We start from the raw sequence: 17,559 nt of genomic DNA, 5'->3' as shown, positions 1-17,559 counted from the left end.
TAAACCGAAGTAAATAAAGCTAAGTTATAAATGAAATGTTTAATGTTTAATGTAAACATTTCAGTTTCAAGATGTCGGAAAGAAATGATGATGATCCGGTGCAGACAAGCACCGAACAAATGAAAGAGATAATTGCCGAAGAAGTGGGGAAGGCAATTGAAGGTAGTCTATCCGGGTTCATAGACAAGATTCAAAACACGGTGTTGTCACTTGTTGAAGAGCGAGTTAAAAGGTTGGAAGATAGTGTCAACCTTATAAAAGAAAAATCAGGAGAACGCAAGGGGTGTTCGTACAAAGAATTCATGGCGTGTAAACCGCCAATCTACAATGGGGAGGTCGACCCGATAATATGCCAAAGATGGATAAGTGATGTCGAAGGAGTGTTTGAACGGACCCATTGTGACGTAGGTGACTTTGTTGCTTATGGGACGGGTCAATTGAGGGGTCAAGCCAAGGATTGGTGGGACAATAAGAAGAAAGAAATAGGAGCCGAAGCGGCGAGGGTTATGACTTGGGATGAGTTTAAAGTGCCATTCCTTAAACACCATAGTCCCAAAGCGGTTATTAACAGAATCAAGGAAGAATTCATCCAGCTAAGACAAAAGGGTGAAACAATTGATAAGATCACGGGCATCTTTATGGATAAGCTGAGATTCTGTGACGAGTTGGTCACCACGGAAGAGCAAAAGATATACTACTATTACAACATGCTGAGTGCTGAATATCGGGAGTTCATGACTCCCTCAAAGTATGAAACCCTCACGGAAATTATCAACACAGCCCGGGAGCAGGAAATCGAATTGAAGAAACAAGTTGAGAGGGGCGAGCGAAGGGCACAGGATGTGAATCCAAGCCCTACAAAGAAAGCTCGAACTGCTGAATCGGGAAAGAAAGCGGATGCTAAAAGTGGGTCGCCCAGTTGCAAAGTATGTGGAAAAGGACACAAGGGAGAGTGTCGGTTCAAAGACAAGCCGTGCCCAATATGTAGTAAAACGGGGCACACGGCGTCTCTATGCCCGGGTAAAGTTTCAGTTTGCTGCAAATGCTATCAGCCCGGCCACAAAAAGTCCGAATGCCCAGACCTAGTTGGAAGAAGGGATGTTAAGGAATCTCCAGCAGAAGCCCCAAAGGCAAAGGCTCTCCTTCCAACTTACTGCGGTTGAAGCAAAAACGGAGCCCGACGTGGTCTCAGGTATATTCACAATTAACTCGATTCCTGCACGTGTATTATTTGATACGGGTATGAATAAATCCTTCATTTCGCATGGATTTATTCGACATCCTTCATTTGTATTGACGAAATTATCTATGCCCTTAGAAGTTGAAGTAGGGGACAACAAAAGCTTCATAGTTTGTGATATTTGTCGAAGTTGTAAATTAAACATTGATGATGAAGAATACTTAATAGACTTAATCCCGATGTCAATGGGGGAATTTCAAGTAGTCGTTGGGATGTATTGGCTATCTCAGCACCACGCAAAGGTTGTGTGTTTTCGTAAGGAGATAAAGCTAAAATCTCCAAGCGGAAAACACGTTACAATTTATGGCGAAAAGGGAGGCAATCCTATAATATGCTCGTTGATGAAAGATCACAAGCTCATGAGGCGTGGATGTAAAGTATTTATGATATACGCAAATGAGACCGAGAAAGAACTACCGAAGATTGGAGACGTACCCGTGGTATGTGACTTTGAAGACGTATTTCTGGACGATTTACCGGGAATGCCACCCGAGCGGGAGGTAGAGTTCGGAATCAAACTGATTCCGGGCGCAAAACCTGTAGCTAAAGCTCCATACCGACTCGTGCCATCGGAATTACATGAGTTGATGTAACAGATTCAAGACCTGCTTGACAAAGGATTCATAAGGCTGAGTGTGTCTCCTTGGGGCGCACCGGTACTGTTCGTGAAAAAGAAAGACAGAAGCATGCGCATGTGTATCGATTACCGGGAGTTAAAAAAACTCACGGTAAAGAACCGATACCCGCTTCCGAGAATAGATGATCTATTCGACCAATTACACGGTGCGAATTGGTTTTAAAAGATTGACCTTAGATCGGGGTATCACCAACTAAAGGTCAAGGAGGAAGATGTTCCGAAGACGGCTTTTCGCACGCGGTACGGACATTACGAGTTTCTCGTGATGTCATTTGGGCTAACAAATGCACCCGCGGCTTTCATGGATCTCATGAACCGGGTTTGTAAGCCAATGCTAGATAAATCAGTCATCGTGTTCATAGATGACATCTTGGTGTATTCGAAAAGTGAAGCCGAGCATGCACACCATTTACAAGAAGTGTTAGAGACATTTAGACGAGAAAGGTTGTATGAGAAATTTTCTAAGTGTGCCTTTTGGTTACGAGAGGTGCAATTCCTCAGCCACATCATAACTGCCGATGGAGTGTTAGTGGATTCGTCAAAGATCGAGGCCGTGTCAAAATGGAATCCCCCGAAGAACCCCTCGGAAATTAGAAGCTTCTTAGGCTTGCGGGGTACTATATGAGATTCATTCAAGATTTCTCCAAGATTGCGTCGCCACTAACAAAGTTAACCCGGAAGGAGGAGAAGTTCGATTGGGGTGTCGAACAAGAAAGGGCGTTTCAGACGCTAAAAGAGAAGCTAACTCAAGCTTCGGTATTAACATTGCCGGACGGAGTCGAGGACTTAGAGGTCTATTCAGATGCCTCATTGTCGGGGCTCGGGTGTGTTTTGATGCAACGAGGCAAAGTTATAGCTTATGCCTCGAGACAATTGAAAATACATGAAAGGAAATACCCCACGCATGATCTTGAATTGGCTGCGGTGGTATTTGCATTAAAAATATGGAGGCACTATTTATATGGAGTAAAGTGCACCATATTCACCGATCACAAAAGCTTAAAATACTTCTTCGATCAGAAGGAGTTAAATATGTGCCAGAGACGATGGTTGGAAACAGTGAAAGATTTCGACTGCGAAATACACTTCCACCCCGGAAAGGCAAATGTGGTGGCGGATGCACTGAGTAGAAAAGCGGACTATGTCCCGATTCGAGTAAGGTCGATGCAGCTTGTGGTGACCTCGGGTATACTTGAACGTATCCGGGAAGCGCAATTAGAAGCAGTGAAAGAGGAAAATTGGAAGAAGGAATGAATAATCGGTCAGTTGAAAGATTTGTCGGATGGAAAGAACGGATTGAAGACTCGATCCGGAAGAATATGGGTTCCGAATACTTGTGGGGTGAAAGCGCTACTACTTAATGAAGCCCATAAATCCCGATATTCCATTCATCCGGGTGTAACCAATATGTATAATGATTTGAAACAAAATTATTGGTGGCCCGGAATGAAGAGGGATGTGGTGAAATATGTGGAAAAATGCCTGATTTGCTTACAAGTCAAGGCGGAGCACCAAAAACCATACGGTAAACTCCAACCGTTACAAATCCCGGTTTGGAAATGGGACCATATTACAGTGGACCTGTTAACCAAACTACCAAAGACGAACCGCGGTTTCGATGCTATATGGGTAGTTGTGGATAGATTGACGAAAAGTGCTCACTTCATTCCAATCCGTGAGACTTATACGTCAGAAAAGATGTCAGAAGTTTACACTAATGAGATAATAGCACGCCATGAAGTACCGGTATCCATCATGTCTGACAGGGATACCCGGTTCACTTCAAACTTCTGGCGAGATTTCCAAGATCAAATGGGAACCAAACTGTTCATCAGTACTGCCTACCATCCTCAGACGGATGGACAGAGTGAAAGAACGATACAGACGCAAGAGGATATGCTACGGGCATGTATCATCGACTTTGGTGGAAGTTGGGATGTTTATCTACCTTTAGCCGAATTTTCCTACAACAATAGTTACCATTCGAGTATCGGCATGGGACCATACGAGATGCTATATGGTAGAAAATGTAGAACCCCGGTGTGTTGGGGTGAGGTTGGACCACGCGAATTGTCCCATACAGATATAATTCAGGCCACTAATGAGAAGATTGAAGTGGTACGAGCTCATTTGAAAGCAGCCCAGGATAGGCAGAAATTATATGCAGATAAAAGAAGGAGACTGATTGAATTTCAAATACGTGACATGGTTATGTTGAAGGTTTCCCCATGGAAGGGTGTGATCAGATTGAGAAAAAGGGGGAAACTAAGCCCGAGGTTTATCGGGCCATTTAGAATCATCGAATGAGTTGGCAAGGTAGCTTATCACCTTGAGCTACCAGAAGAGTTAAGTGGGATACATGACACGTTTCATGTGTCGCAACTGCGGAAATGCCTAGCAGAAGAAACATCGTATATCCACTACGATGATATCGAGGTGAATAGTAGCTTGAACTATGCGGTAAGACCACTAGAGATTCTAGATCGAAAGGTTAAGCACTTGCGAAACAAACAAATCGATAAAGTCAAGATCAAGTGGGAGCATAAGAAAGGTTCGGACACTACATGGGAGTCCGAAGAGGAAATGCGATGTCTCTACCCTACACTATTCGGTACGTACTCCGGTTTCCGGGACGAAACCCTTTTAAGGGGGGGGGGACTTGTAACACTCCGAAATTTAAAAGGCTTTATATTAGCATTATATAAAGTATAAAAATAAACGAGGATGAGCTAACTAGGAATAAATAACCTAGTTAGTTAATTGTCCCGTTTTAAAACATGAATGGATTAAAAATGCCAAAGATACAAAATAAATAAAAGTGGAGGGGCCTATGTTGCTAAAATTGAAACTTAAATTCATAAAACAAATTAAAAACAAACCAAATACCCCAAAAGAGGTGTCTGGTCGATCAAGAGCAGGAGAAGGGCGACCCCCATGCTCCAAACCCTAAAAATTCACTAAACTCTCAAATTGAAGGCTCAAACTAAGCTAAAATCGAAAATTGGGCATAGATTACTGATCCCCATTGCGAGGAGATCATAAGGTATGTAAAACTTAATAAAAATCCTCTACTTGAAATTCTCATGAATTAGGAAAATCTGAAATTAGATGTTGGATGTTTGCTATTTGGATTGAATAGGAATGATGTAGTGTCTAGGAGTAAAACCTAGACAAAAACATGTGAAATCATGCCTAAATTCTGAAAATTTCATGAATACATTGAAGGTCATTCATGGGTTTTGTGTGAAGTTGATGAACACTAGGGTTTTAAGCAATTTTCTAGTGTAATGTGGTTCTTAGGAAGAGATTTCTGAAATCTGAATGTTAAACCTTATATATGAAAGCTTGATTAATGAAAATTCGGGCTAAATGATAAGTTAGGGATTGGTTATATAATCATGTAAAATCTGCCCTTGAAATGTTTGTTGAAATGCCTCAAAGAAGGCTTGAAACTGAAAATTTAAGTTAAAAACGCATAATTATGATGTTCGGCAAAATGTGCGTTATATATGTGAAACAAAGAGTTCTAAACATAAAGTGATTGAACTCTATAGGAAAGGAAGTCGGAGCATCGAGCGGGCAAACCGGTGTGGACGCACGTTTGAAGGGCTTGCTTTAAAGGTATGTAACTTGACTCGTTACATTAAATGAATTGTAAATAAATTATGCGTAGTCGCAATTTTAGAATAGAAATTGTGTTCATTTTTGTGACTATGATCGCTACTCGAATTAATAGAGTTAAAATTGATAAGGAACCGTTTGGTAGTCATCACATTGGGAGGATTCCCACAAGATGAGCCAACGGGTCAAACAATGGTATTAATTGTAGTATTGGTGTTCTAGTTAGTTAGTAACGACGACATCAATCACAAGAGCGTTAAACCATGGAATTGGTAAGGAAACGCAAGCGATGCTAAGCCCCGGATGATGGGTATAAGACGCCATAGGCTTACTAGTGAAATGTAGTAAAATAAATAAAGTTAGAATGGGTCGAATGATAGTATAGAGGCTTTAGCCGTATGATCGGTGAGTCAAACTTTGGTATGATAGTCGTAAGGAACATGTCCGTAATAAATTTACAAACATACAGGAATAGAATCACCTAAAATGACGTGTGGATCCGGGTAAAATCCACAAACTAGTCAAATGGCAAAGTTACAGCGTCCACCGTAAGTTATGGTCTCCACCGTAACTTACGGTGGAAAACAAAAACATTACGGTGGTTCACTACTGAGTTACGGCAGTCCAGAATTATACAGCATCTACCGTAACTTACGGTAGACACCGTAAGTTAAGGTAGAGCCCAGAAAACTTTGTATTTTATTTTTCAAACATTTCGATGTCAGAACTTGTTTTTATGCACTATATTAGTGTCAAAACTAATGTTTTTAGTGTTTTTGACCCTAGGTGTCGATGTGGATCTTACGGATGGCGGTCAAGCAAGTTGAAGAACCGAACACACTTAGAAGCTTCCGCGACATTTATATTTAATAGACAATGTTTTGAAATGTAATTAATTAGCTAAACAACTTATGAATGTTTGAAATATTATGTTAGTTGACTAATGTTTTGCTACTCTCCAACTATATCTACGGAACTTATGTTATAATTGGACGCCTTTTATGTATAATTGCATGAATTATTATTAAATTCAAGTAGAAATTAGACGGGTGTTACAATATGAGTGGTTATGAGTAATCTCATCACATCAATCCTCTCATGACGAGCCGTCTGTTGGAACATTTCCACCAGATGCTCATTCATCTCGTATGCCATCATATCATCCATGCTCCCTTGAAGTTCAGGGATCATAGATGCTAACATCAGACATGGGATTTTCATAGAGTCATCAAAGTGCTTTGCATAGTTTGCTGATTGATGGGTTTATCAGGGACTGACGTATCAAGAACATACAGTTTGTTCTCCGCCTTGAGTACAATTTTTAAATTGCAGTGCCAGTCCATGAAGTTGGAGTGGTTTAGTTTGTCCTTATCTAAGACGGACTTGAGAGGGAATTGGGAGGAATTGTTTTCAGTGGACAACTACAAAATTCAAAATTAATTTATTAGTATTTTATGTTTTAAATATCCTAATTTTATTTTATGACCCAATAGCAAAATTTTAATTAAGATGAGATCCCGATTCATCAAATCACAGTGAATTGGCTTAAGCACTATCCACTGGTATGATTATGTAAGTAAACAACAATTGTTAATTGTGTTTACTACACAACTCTCCATTTGTGGTTATCGCTTAAAAGCGATGTATGTTTAACCCCAACTATGCCCACTTGATAAACAAGCGATGTTTTGTCCTTTACTGTTAACTGTAACACCGGCCTATGTTACACAAGAAACGCGATGATTACGTTCTTTCATGATGGACGCCCAGATGAAGGGTATAGCACTAACATTTGGGTTCGATTTAGAATGAAGTGTTAACTTGTTAAGGGTGGCATAAAACATCAATTTAAAGTTTGAGAATTATTTTAATATTTACCAAAAAAATATTTTGAGTAACTCGTAGCATGAGGCGAGTTACACAACAGTTTATAAAATCCAATTTTATATAATTCGTGATAACAGAAACTCCTTTCTACACTCGACACGATATAAATACCCTATTAAACTATGTTGGTCGTTTTATCGCGAAGGATCTTGTTTTAAATTTTAATAAAACTTTTTTATTAAACATACTTTTCAGTTTTATAAAACTTGTTTTAATAAAACCGTTGTCTTGATTGTGAAAAATTTTATTTATTTTGGGTTATCTAGATTATTTATAATAAATAAAATACAACCACAAAACATAATAATAAAATAATCGAATCGAGCCCCTAATAGGTCGCCCGTTTCGTTTTAGCCACGAAACGAAACGAACTAGTCTAAAGGGTTTCAAAAGCTATTTTTGAAAAAATCCCACTTAACCCGCGATCTCTATCTTCATGGTACCTGTTTGCCATTTATCTTGATCTTGATCTTGTACTTGATGGATTACAATAACAAATTTGAAAATACAATAAAACCAAATCTGTTCTAATCCTATCTATTACATCGGATCCAATATCCGCAAAAAATACAAATAAAAAATAATATTACATCGGATCCAATATCCGCAAAAAATACAAAGAAAAATAAAACCATAACAAACACGACCATGATAAGGGTCATAACCTAGGGCTCGATTCACATCACAATCCATAGACAACCAAAAGCTTTTTATCTTTTGTCAAAATAAATAATTTTTGACAATTATAACATAGATCAAAATTATAACTTCATCATCTATACGCGTGTAACCGTGACTCTGATACCACTTTTGCGAATCAGTGTATCAAAATAATAGCGGAAGCGGTTTATATAATTACCAAAAGCCGATTATATATACATATATATAATTAAATATATATATATATATATAAACTATAAAATTGATTTATAATACGATTAATAAATATTTCCAATCAGGATCAAGGTTATATGCGTATAAACAAATAAAAAGAATAAATAACCATAGAGGGTTTTAGTAATCAACCTTTGAAGACTACATCGGGATTGTGGCACGCGGGTTACATTGAATCCTCGCTAGTAGGAAGTTCACAACCGAGCACGAGATACCCAATGGTAGAACCGGCCAAGAAGGAGGTGGCGGCGGTGCTTGGTCGACGAGCAGGTGGCGGCGGCGCTAAGAGGGAGCAGGCTGAACTTGGGAGGGAGACTAGAGTTTTGGTTTTTTTATAAAAGTATGTCTTGGGTTTGCACCTTAATCATCTTTTTTATAAAACACAATCTTACATTAAGGCCCTTTAAGATTATACAATTATAATCCTCTTAATAATAATCTAATTAATATCAAGACCCTCGGGTTTAAAATATTATTATTTCACAAATAATAATCCACCTACTCGTGAACATATACGATTCATGTACCAACGTGTAACTCTTCGGATCGTACCGAGTTGGTTACATTGACTTTAATTACGGTCGGACATATACATATCTCCAACAGTTACACCATTAGAAACAAGAACTCCTTGTGTTAAAGATCCAAATTTGGACCTACAATCCACAACACACAACCTTTACTTTGTTTTTTATGAATTGTGGGTGGGAATGTCATCAGTTAAACCTACTGATTTCAGCAAAAACTATGTATCTTTAAATTCTGCTCAATTAAAATTATGCTAGTTTTTTCGATGTGACTGGTTTGCAAAATCCTGGCCGAAACAATACTAAGAAAGCTCTTTGATCAATTATAATCTACGATTGTAACCTAGGTTCCACATATTTGCCCGTTTGACATTTGAGCTCTTTTTTCAATATAAAACATAATGTTGATTCAAATTGTGACAAGTTATACCGATTAGAAAGCTATACCGGGTGATGAATCCAAGCTTTTTCTAACAAAGGTAAATGAGCTCAACCAAATCACTAGACTGAAAAACTATAGACTGAGTACATGATAATGATATATATATATATACAAGACTGTAACTAACTCTCATGTAACTAACTAACTCATATGTAACTAACTCTATATACTCTAATATGCCCCCTCAAGCTAAACGAGGAGCATCCACGTGAACCTTGGGCCGCAGACTGTCAAACCGAACACTAGATAATCCTTTGGTCAAAATATTTGCAATCTGAAGTGTAGTGGAAACATACCGAACATGTAAAATGCCCGTCAAAACCATGTCACAAATAAAATTCAAGTCAATCTCCAAGTGTTTGGTGCACTGATGAAACACCGGGTTGACTGCAAGATATGTAGCTCCAATATTGTCACACCAAAGAGATGGTGGACAAGCCAACGTGATATGTAACTCATGTAATATAGATGTAATCCATCGTAACTCAGCAGCCGTATGAGCAAGCGCTCGGTACTCAGCCTCTGTACTTGACCTAACAACTATATGCTGTTTCTTGGAACTCCAAGTGATAAGGTTGGGCCCAAGAAAAACACAATAACCTATGGTAGAATGTCGATGATCGGGACATCCAGCCCAGTCAGCATCACTATAAGCATGTAAATCAACACAAGTAGACCGACGCATAAATAAACCATGAAAAATGGTACCCTTAAGATACCACAAAATCTGCTTAACAGCGACCCAATGTCGATCAGTAGGTAGGTGTCTGAAGAAACCGTGACACCTTACTGACCGCATAAGCAATCTCTGGTCGTGTCGATACAAGATACTGTAATGCACCAATAGTGCTCTTATACATAGTAGGATCAGATAAAGGATCACCAGTATGTCGAGAAAGCTGTCTATAGGAAGAGACAGGAATAGATAATGGTCGACAATCAGCAAGACCAGTGCGCTGTAGTAAATCAAGTAAGTAGCGCTCTAGTAAATCAAGTAAGTAGTCGTGCTGAGACAAGTGTAAAACATCCTAAGAAAATATGGCTTGAATACCCAGAAAATATGACAATTGTCCCAAATCCTTGAGCGCAAACTGAGCACGTAAGCGCCCAATCAAGCAAGTAATAAAATCAGACGAGCTCCCAGTAATAATGATGTCATCAACATAGATCAATACATAACAGAGTATCGAATCCTGACTGTAAACAAAAAGAGATACATCTGAAAGACACCGAGTAAAACCATCAGCAAGCAAGCAGAGCGGTGGATAGCTTGGAAAACTAAGCTCTAGGAGTCTGCTTTAGGCCATAAAGAGCCTTCTGCAGACGACAAACATGATGTGGTCTAGACGAGTAAACAAAGCCTGGGGGCTGGGTCATATACGCCGTCTCAGAGAGGTCCCCATGTGAGAACGCATTGTTGACATCAACCTGATGAATAGACCATCCTCGAGAGAAAGTGACTGAAAGAACTAGACGAATAGTAGTAGGTTTGACCACAGGACTAAAAGTCTCAGTGTAGTCAATATCCTCAGTCTGATGAAAGCCCTTGGCCACAAGCCGGGCTTTATAACGACTCACCGATCCATCAGGATTATGTTTAATCCTGTAAACCCACTTACAATCAACAATGTTAGCATTAGTGGGAACCTGAACCAGATGCCAAGTCTGATTGGCATGAAGAGCATCCATCTCAGCACGCGTCGCATCCCACCAAATAGAGTACCGCTGAGCTGTCGAAATGTGGAAGGCTCAGTGGTGGGAGTAGTAGAGACATGAAAAAGAACATGATCAGGAAACTGACGCGGCTGCCGTGTGTGATCACGAGATCGTGTAACCATCGGGTGAGTCGAAACAGAAGGAGGAGGAGGAGGAACAGAAGATGAAGGAATATCAGGTGAGGTAACAACAGGAGAAGGTGAGGAAGGAATAATAGGAGGAGATGAAAAAGAAGGAGAAGAAACAGAAGTCGGAAGCGAAGGAGGGTGAACGAAGAAAGACATAGAATCTGAAGAAGCTGTGTGTCGCAACCCCCCACCCCTGCCCCGAGAGGCGGGCGGCCGCGAGCTACTCAGAGCCAGTGGTATTAGTATTTATTAATTTGGCAGCGGAAATTTCATCAGGACCGTAGTTAGGAAATAGTTTATTAGAGTAAAACACCATATTTTTCTAATTAATAAATATATGGGAAATTCCCAAGTTTTCATTACAACATCTTTATAGGGATAAACCCTATTTTATTGAAATAAAACTTCTTCTTTATTTAGGTAACTTTTATAGCCACTTTTCCAAGCCTTCAGTGCTCTCCAGCTGGCTTCTAATTGGCTTTCACATTTTGTTACTTGAAACGCATTTAAAAACATTTTATCAGCAAGAAATACTGGCGAGTGAATCCCAGTTTAATCAAAACAGGTTTTATCATTTTACAACATTGAGGGCAATCCAACAATTACATTTGTTTACATCTACTTTTATTACCACCCACGGTACTATCAATCCTGACTTGTGGTAATGTTACTACTCATAGTGTAGTAACAAATTTTGTATACAAAACCCCAATATACCGACGATAATTGTAGAATACAAATACTCAATCACTGTTAAATATAAGGGTTAACTTTGTACAATAGTAACCAAGTTTCAAGAGTGTTCTAATTAGGTCACTCATAATTTTTTTTGTTCCAATTAGGTCATTTAAGTTTCATTTGATGTTTCAATTCTAGATATTTTACCTAAATAGAAGGTCATCCATCCTACATGGCATTTATTTAGGTTTTTTATTTAAAAAATTTGTTTACATGACACATAAATGCCAAATGGTTAGAAAAAAATGCGAAATAGATTTAAAAAATTGTAGAAAAGTTTAAAAAAATGCAAAAAAAAAAAAAAAATTAAAAAATGTGCTTTTTTTCAAAATATCTAAAAAGTTATCAAAATTTTTATAAAATCGTGAAAAATAGTTAGATGTCAGTAAATTTTTAATGAAAGAAAGTACAAATTACTCCTACACCAAAAGCATTTAAATTATAGTCATAAAAGAAGATAAACAACTAACCATAAATAAATGCTATGTAGGACTATAACCTGCTATCTAGGTAAAATATCTAGTATTAGAACACCAAAATAAAATAGAATGATCTAATTGGAACTGTAGGACCGGTTTTGACGCCGTTCGATTGCGTAACGAATGTTTCACGTGCGGAATCCGTGAACGTACGTGACCGAACACACAATAACGTACTACTAACGTGATTCCATTGAGAAATACGACTTGAACGGTACAAGAATCACGATTACACCACTTTCTCTCTCTAGACTTTCTCTCTCTAGAAGTCTTCTACTAACTTTTCCAAAAATCTTACTAAAATCATGACATAACCTCCTATTTATATGGTCAAGGCAACTTAATGAAAGTTCTCATTAATTACAAGTTTGCCACCTTGCCATTTCTAACTAAATATGACATTATGCACACAATAACGTACTACTAACGTGATTCCATTGAGAAATACGACTTGAACGGTACAAGAATCACGATTACACCACTTTCTCTCTCTAGACTTTCTCTCTCTAGAAGTCTTCTACTAACTTTTCCAAAAATCTTACTAAAATCATGACATAACCTCCTATTTATATGGTCAAGGCAACTTAATGAAAGTTCTCATTAATTACAAGTTTGCCACCTTACCATTTCTAACTAAATATGACATTATGCACTTGATTTCTTCCGGCTTTTCACTACGACTTTGATTTCTTCTGGTTTTTCACTACGACGTGAATTGACGAAGGCGATAGACAATAAATGCATCAACAGGAACGATAAATTTTATTAGTGACCTAATTGGAACACTCCTAAAACTTCATTACTATTCTGTGGCATATTCCCTAAATATAATTTAAAACAATTGAGGTTTTGTAAAACATTTTGTGAAAAGAGGAATCACTCACATTGCTAATTTAGGTATTTCCTTGTGACTTCCTGGTTATAATCTATTAAATTAAATAATGCACACGTGTTAGTATAATAACCCAAATTTACATTAGCTATACCCTCCCCGAGACAGAACTCCAACGACTGAGTCAGGAATAGCCTTGACATGCATTACGGAGCACTAGATCGATCTGGCAGCGTATCTAATACGTAACCAGGGGTTATAATACTTACAACGAGGCAGAGCTTTGCTAATTAGGGGGTATTATACCCGATAATTATAATTGCTATCAGAGATTGAGAGATAGATTGAAATTTTGAACGATTTGAGACTGAAGCCGATGGACTCTATTTATAGGGCCTGATTTTAACTTTCTCGTGCCCCTAGAGTACTGAAGGCAAAGCCTTCACGGCCCGTGAGAGCCTCTTGGGTAGGCCCTAGGGTTGCTGAATCAACGGCTAGCTTCGACACGATACAGACACGTGGCGGCCTAGGGTTGCGCCTGATGGCCAAGCTGTCGCGCCCCGCGACAGCCTTACTTAACATTGTCGTGCCCCGCGAGCGCATTAAAGTGTTGTTTTTATTTGATTTTTATAAAATTTAAGGTATTGGGGTTCCATTTTTCGTATATGGGGTATAATTTAGGGCGTATTGGGGTGTTATAAGAATTTTATGAGGGTTGTTATATCCTCCCCACCTTGTTTTAGAACTCGTCCTCGAGGTCTACCGGAACAGGTGTGGATATTTCCTTTGCATTTCTGATTCAAGCTCCCAAGTGTATTCTGGTCCTCTCTTGAAATCCCATTTTACCTTAACTAGAACTAATCTCTTGTGTTTGAGATTCTTGATCTTTCTGTCTTCAATCTGTAGGGGTCTCTCTATAAACTTAAGTTTCTCGTTCACCTTTATGTCCTTAAGAGGTACCATTAACGATTCGTCTGCTATACATTTCTTGAGATTACATACATGAAATACATTATGTATTCCTGCCATTTCCTGTGGCAGTTGTAGCTAGTAAGCTACGGGTCCTATTCTTCTAATAATCTCAAAAGGCCCAACATACTTGGGGCTTAGCTTTCCTCTTTTGATGAATCTAACTATTCCCATCCATGGAGAAACTTTTAATAATACATTATCCCCTACTTGAAATTCCAATGGTTTTCGTCTGTTATCGGCATAACTTTTCTGACGATTGCGTGCTACTTTTAGTCATTCCTTGACTTGAATAATCTTGTCCGTTGTTTCTTGTACTATCTCTGGTCCAGATAGTTGCTTTTCTCCAATTTCTGCCCAACAGACTGGAGTCCGGCACTTTCGTCCATAAAGTGCTTCGAATGGTGCAATATTGATACTGGTATGATAGCTGTTATTATAGGAAAATTCTACTAATGGTAGATGATCGTCCCAATTTCCTCCGAAATCAATTACACAAGCTCTAAGCATAACTTCCATTGTCTGAATTGTCCGTTCGCTTTGTCCGTCCGTTTGAGGATGATAAGCTGTGCTTATATTTAACTTGGTTCCCATTGCTTTTTGGAAACTAGTCCAAAAATGAGAAGTAAAACGGCTATGTTTATCAGACACAATAGATAAAGGAATTCCCTGTAATGAAACTATTTCATTTACATGCAACTTGGCTAACTGTTCCATACTGAATGTTTCCTTCATTGGTAGGAAATGAGCAGACTTGGTTAATCTTTCTACAATCACCCAGATTGTATCATTACCTTTTCGTGTCTTGGGTAATTTGGTAACAAAATCCATTGTTATCAATTCCCATTTCCATATGGGCATTTCTAATTGCTGCAATAATCCCGAGGGTTTCTGATGTTCAGCTTTAACTTGGGAACATGTTAGATAATTGGCAACATAAGCTGCTACATCCTTTTTCATTCCTATCCACCAGAAATTCTTTCTTAAGTCTTGATACATTTTATCACTTCCAGGATGTATCATATACTTAGACTTATGAGATTCTTCTAAAATTCGGTGGTGTAGGTTTCCTTGTTTGGGTATCCAAATTCTTTTATGGAATCTCCAAATTCCATCTGTTCCTTGTTCTAATTCCTTAATCATTCCTTTTAATTTTTCAGTATCGTCCTTGATTACCGATTCTTGTATGTTTCTAATTTGTTCGTTTAAATCTATCTGCAGATTTAATTTGAGAAAATGTACTCTTTTTGGCTTTTCATGATACTTTCGACTTAAAGCATCAGCTACTAAATTAGTCTTTCCTGCGTGATACTGGATATTACAATCATAATCACTAAGAATTTCCATCCAGCATCTCTGTCTCATATTTAATTCCTTTTGCCCAAAAACATATCTTAAACTCTTATGATCGGTGAAAATGGTAAACTTACTACCGTAAAAATAATGTCTCCAAATTTTAAGGGCAAAAATTATGGCTCCTAACTCTAGATCAAGGGTTGTATAATTTTCTTCATGATTGTTAAGTTGTCTAGAGGCATGGGCTATAACTTTCTGACGTTGCATCAACACACATCCATAACCTAATTTAGACGCGTCACAATAAACTACAGAGTCTTTAGTTCCTTCCGGTAACGATAGTATGGGTGCGTTGGTTAATCTTTGCTTAAGAATTCTAAAGGCTTCTTCCTGTTTTGGTCCCCATTCAAACTTAACTGATTTACAGGTCTGTTTTGTCGAGGGAATGGTTATTCTAGAAAAATCTCGAATAAACCTTCTATAATAACCGGCCAGTCCTAGAAAACTTCTCATCTCCATTGGTGATTCAAGGACTTTCCATTTGGTAATCGCCTCGATCTTTGTGGGATGCACATGAATTCCTTCATGATTAACTAAATGTCCAAGGAAATGTACTTCTTCTAACCAAAGTTCACATTTTGAGAATTTAGCGTAAAGCTTTTCTTTTCTCAATAATGTAAGGAGTGCATGCAGATGCGCTGCATGTTCTTCTTTATTCTTAGAGTAAATGAGAATATCATCTATAAAGACAATTATGAATTTATCCAAATATGGTTTACATATTCTCTTCATCATGTCTATAAATGCGGCTGGGGCATTGGTTAAACCAAATGGCATGACAGTAAATTCATAATGGCCATACCTTGTTCTAAAAGCGGTTTTAGGAATGTCCTATTCCTGTACTTTCAGTTGATGATATCCTGAGCGTAAGTCGATCTTAGAAAAGAATCGAGCTCCTTGAAATTGATCAAACAAATCATCAATTCTCGGTAATGGGTAGCGATTTTTAATCGTGACTTTGTTCAGTTCTCGGTAATCAATGCACATACACATTGATCCGTCTTTCTTTTTAACAAACAAAATTGGTGCTCCCCATAGTGATGAGCTAGGCTGTATGAATCCTTTCTCCAAACGTTCGTCCAACTGTTTCTTTAATTCCTGCATCTCTGCTGGTGCCAAACGGTAAGGTGCCTTGGCAATCGGTGTTGTTCCTGGTAGTAGGTGGATTCTGGATTCGACTTCCATGTCCGGCGGTAGTCCTGGTTGCTCTTCTAGAAACACATCAGAGAATTGAGATACTACGGGAATATCTTTCAATTCCTTTCCTTTAGTGTTAATGATTATGGAAATCATATACACTAGTGACCCTTTTCTTGCACAACTTGCTGTTTTCATCACATAGATGAATTTCGTGGATCGAGATGGCTTATCTCCTTTAATTGTGATCTTCTCACCCTTTGGTGAATTTACTTGGATTGACTTTTGATCACATAGAATACTAGCTTTATTGCCTACTAACCAATCCATTCCTAACACAATATCTAATCCAGCCAGATTCATTGGGTAAACATTAGCAATAAAATTATGTTTTAAAATTTCTATTCTTGCTCCCTGCAAGATTTCAGTAATCTTAATGGATTCTCCATTTGCCGTCTGTACTAGACATTGTTGTTGGAGTTTAGTTAATGGTTGATTGAGAAGTTTGCAAAATGAAGTATTAATGAAACTTTGGTTCTCACCAGAGTCAAAAATACTTTAGCAAAAACATCATTAACTAAAAACGTACCGGCTATCATGTCCGGTATCATCTTTTCTTCTTCGGCTGGTAGAACAAATGCTCTAGCATACTCCATGGCTGGAGCTAGTTTCGGACAGTTTGGCTTGATATGCCCCTTTTCTCCACAATTGAATCATACTCCATTACTAGGTTTCTTCCTGCAGTCTTCTTCCTTGTGTCCCGGTATTTTGCAGAAGTTGCAGTACGTGGAACATCTTCCTGAATGCTTCTTCTTGCAGGCCTTACAGTAAGGTGTGGAGGTAGAACCTATGTTTTTCCCATGGTTGGAATTACCGTAGCAGAATTCCTGGGTAAGCTTTTGGACTAGGTTCTTCCTCTGGTTTTCTTCTTGTGTACGTACTAATTCATCAGTCAA

The 17,559-nt window shown here is 38.4% G+C and overlaps 2 protein-coding genes across 2 annotated transcripts; both read left to right on the top strand.

The window, feature by feature from the left end:
* Positions 1-302: 302 nt before the first annotated feature.
* Positions 303-1,163, top strand: LOC110875296. The gene is made up of 2 exons (XM_022123492.1): positions 303-668; positions 732-1,163. The coding sequence occupies exons 1-2, from the start codon at positions 303-305 to the stop codon at positions 1,161-1,163; spliced, it is 798 nt and encodes a 265-aa protein (XP_021979184.1).
* Positions 1,164-1,308: 145 nt separating this feature from the next.
* LOC110875297 lies at positions 1,309-1,833 on the top strand. The gene has a single exon (XM_022123493.1). It carries the CDS (start codon positions 1,309-1,311, stop codon positions 1,831-1,833), a length of 525 nt encoding a protein of 174 aa, XP_021979185.1.
* The last annotated feature ends 15,726 nt before the right edge of the window (positions 1,834-17,559 follow it).

The sequence above is a fragment of the Helianthus annuus genome, chromosome 9 (assembly GCF_002127325.2).
Source record: "Helianthus annuus cultivar XRQ/B chromosome 9, HanXRQr2.0-SUNRISE, whole genome shotgun sequence".
Taxonomy (NCBI): Eukaryota; Viridiplantae; Streptophyta; class Magnoliopsida; order Asterales; family Asteraceae; genus Helianthus; species Helianthus annuus.
This window is presented reverse-complemented; position numbering and strand designations above follow the sequence as displayed.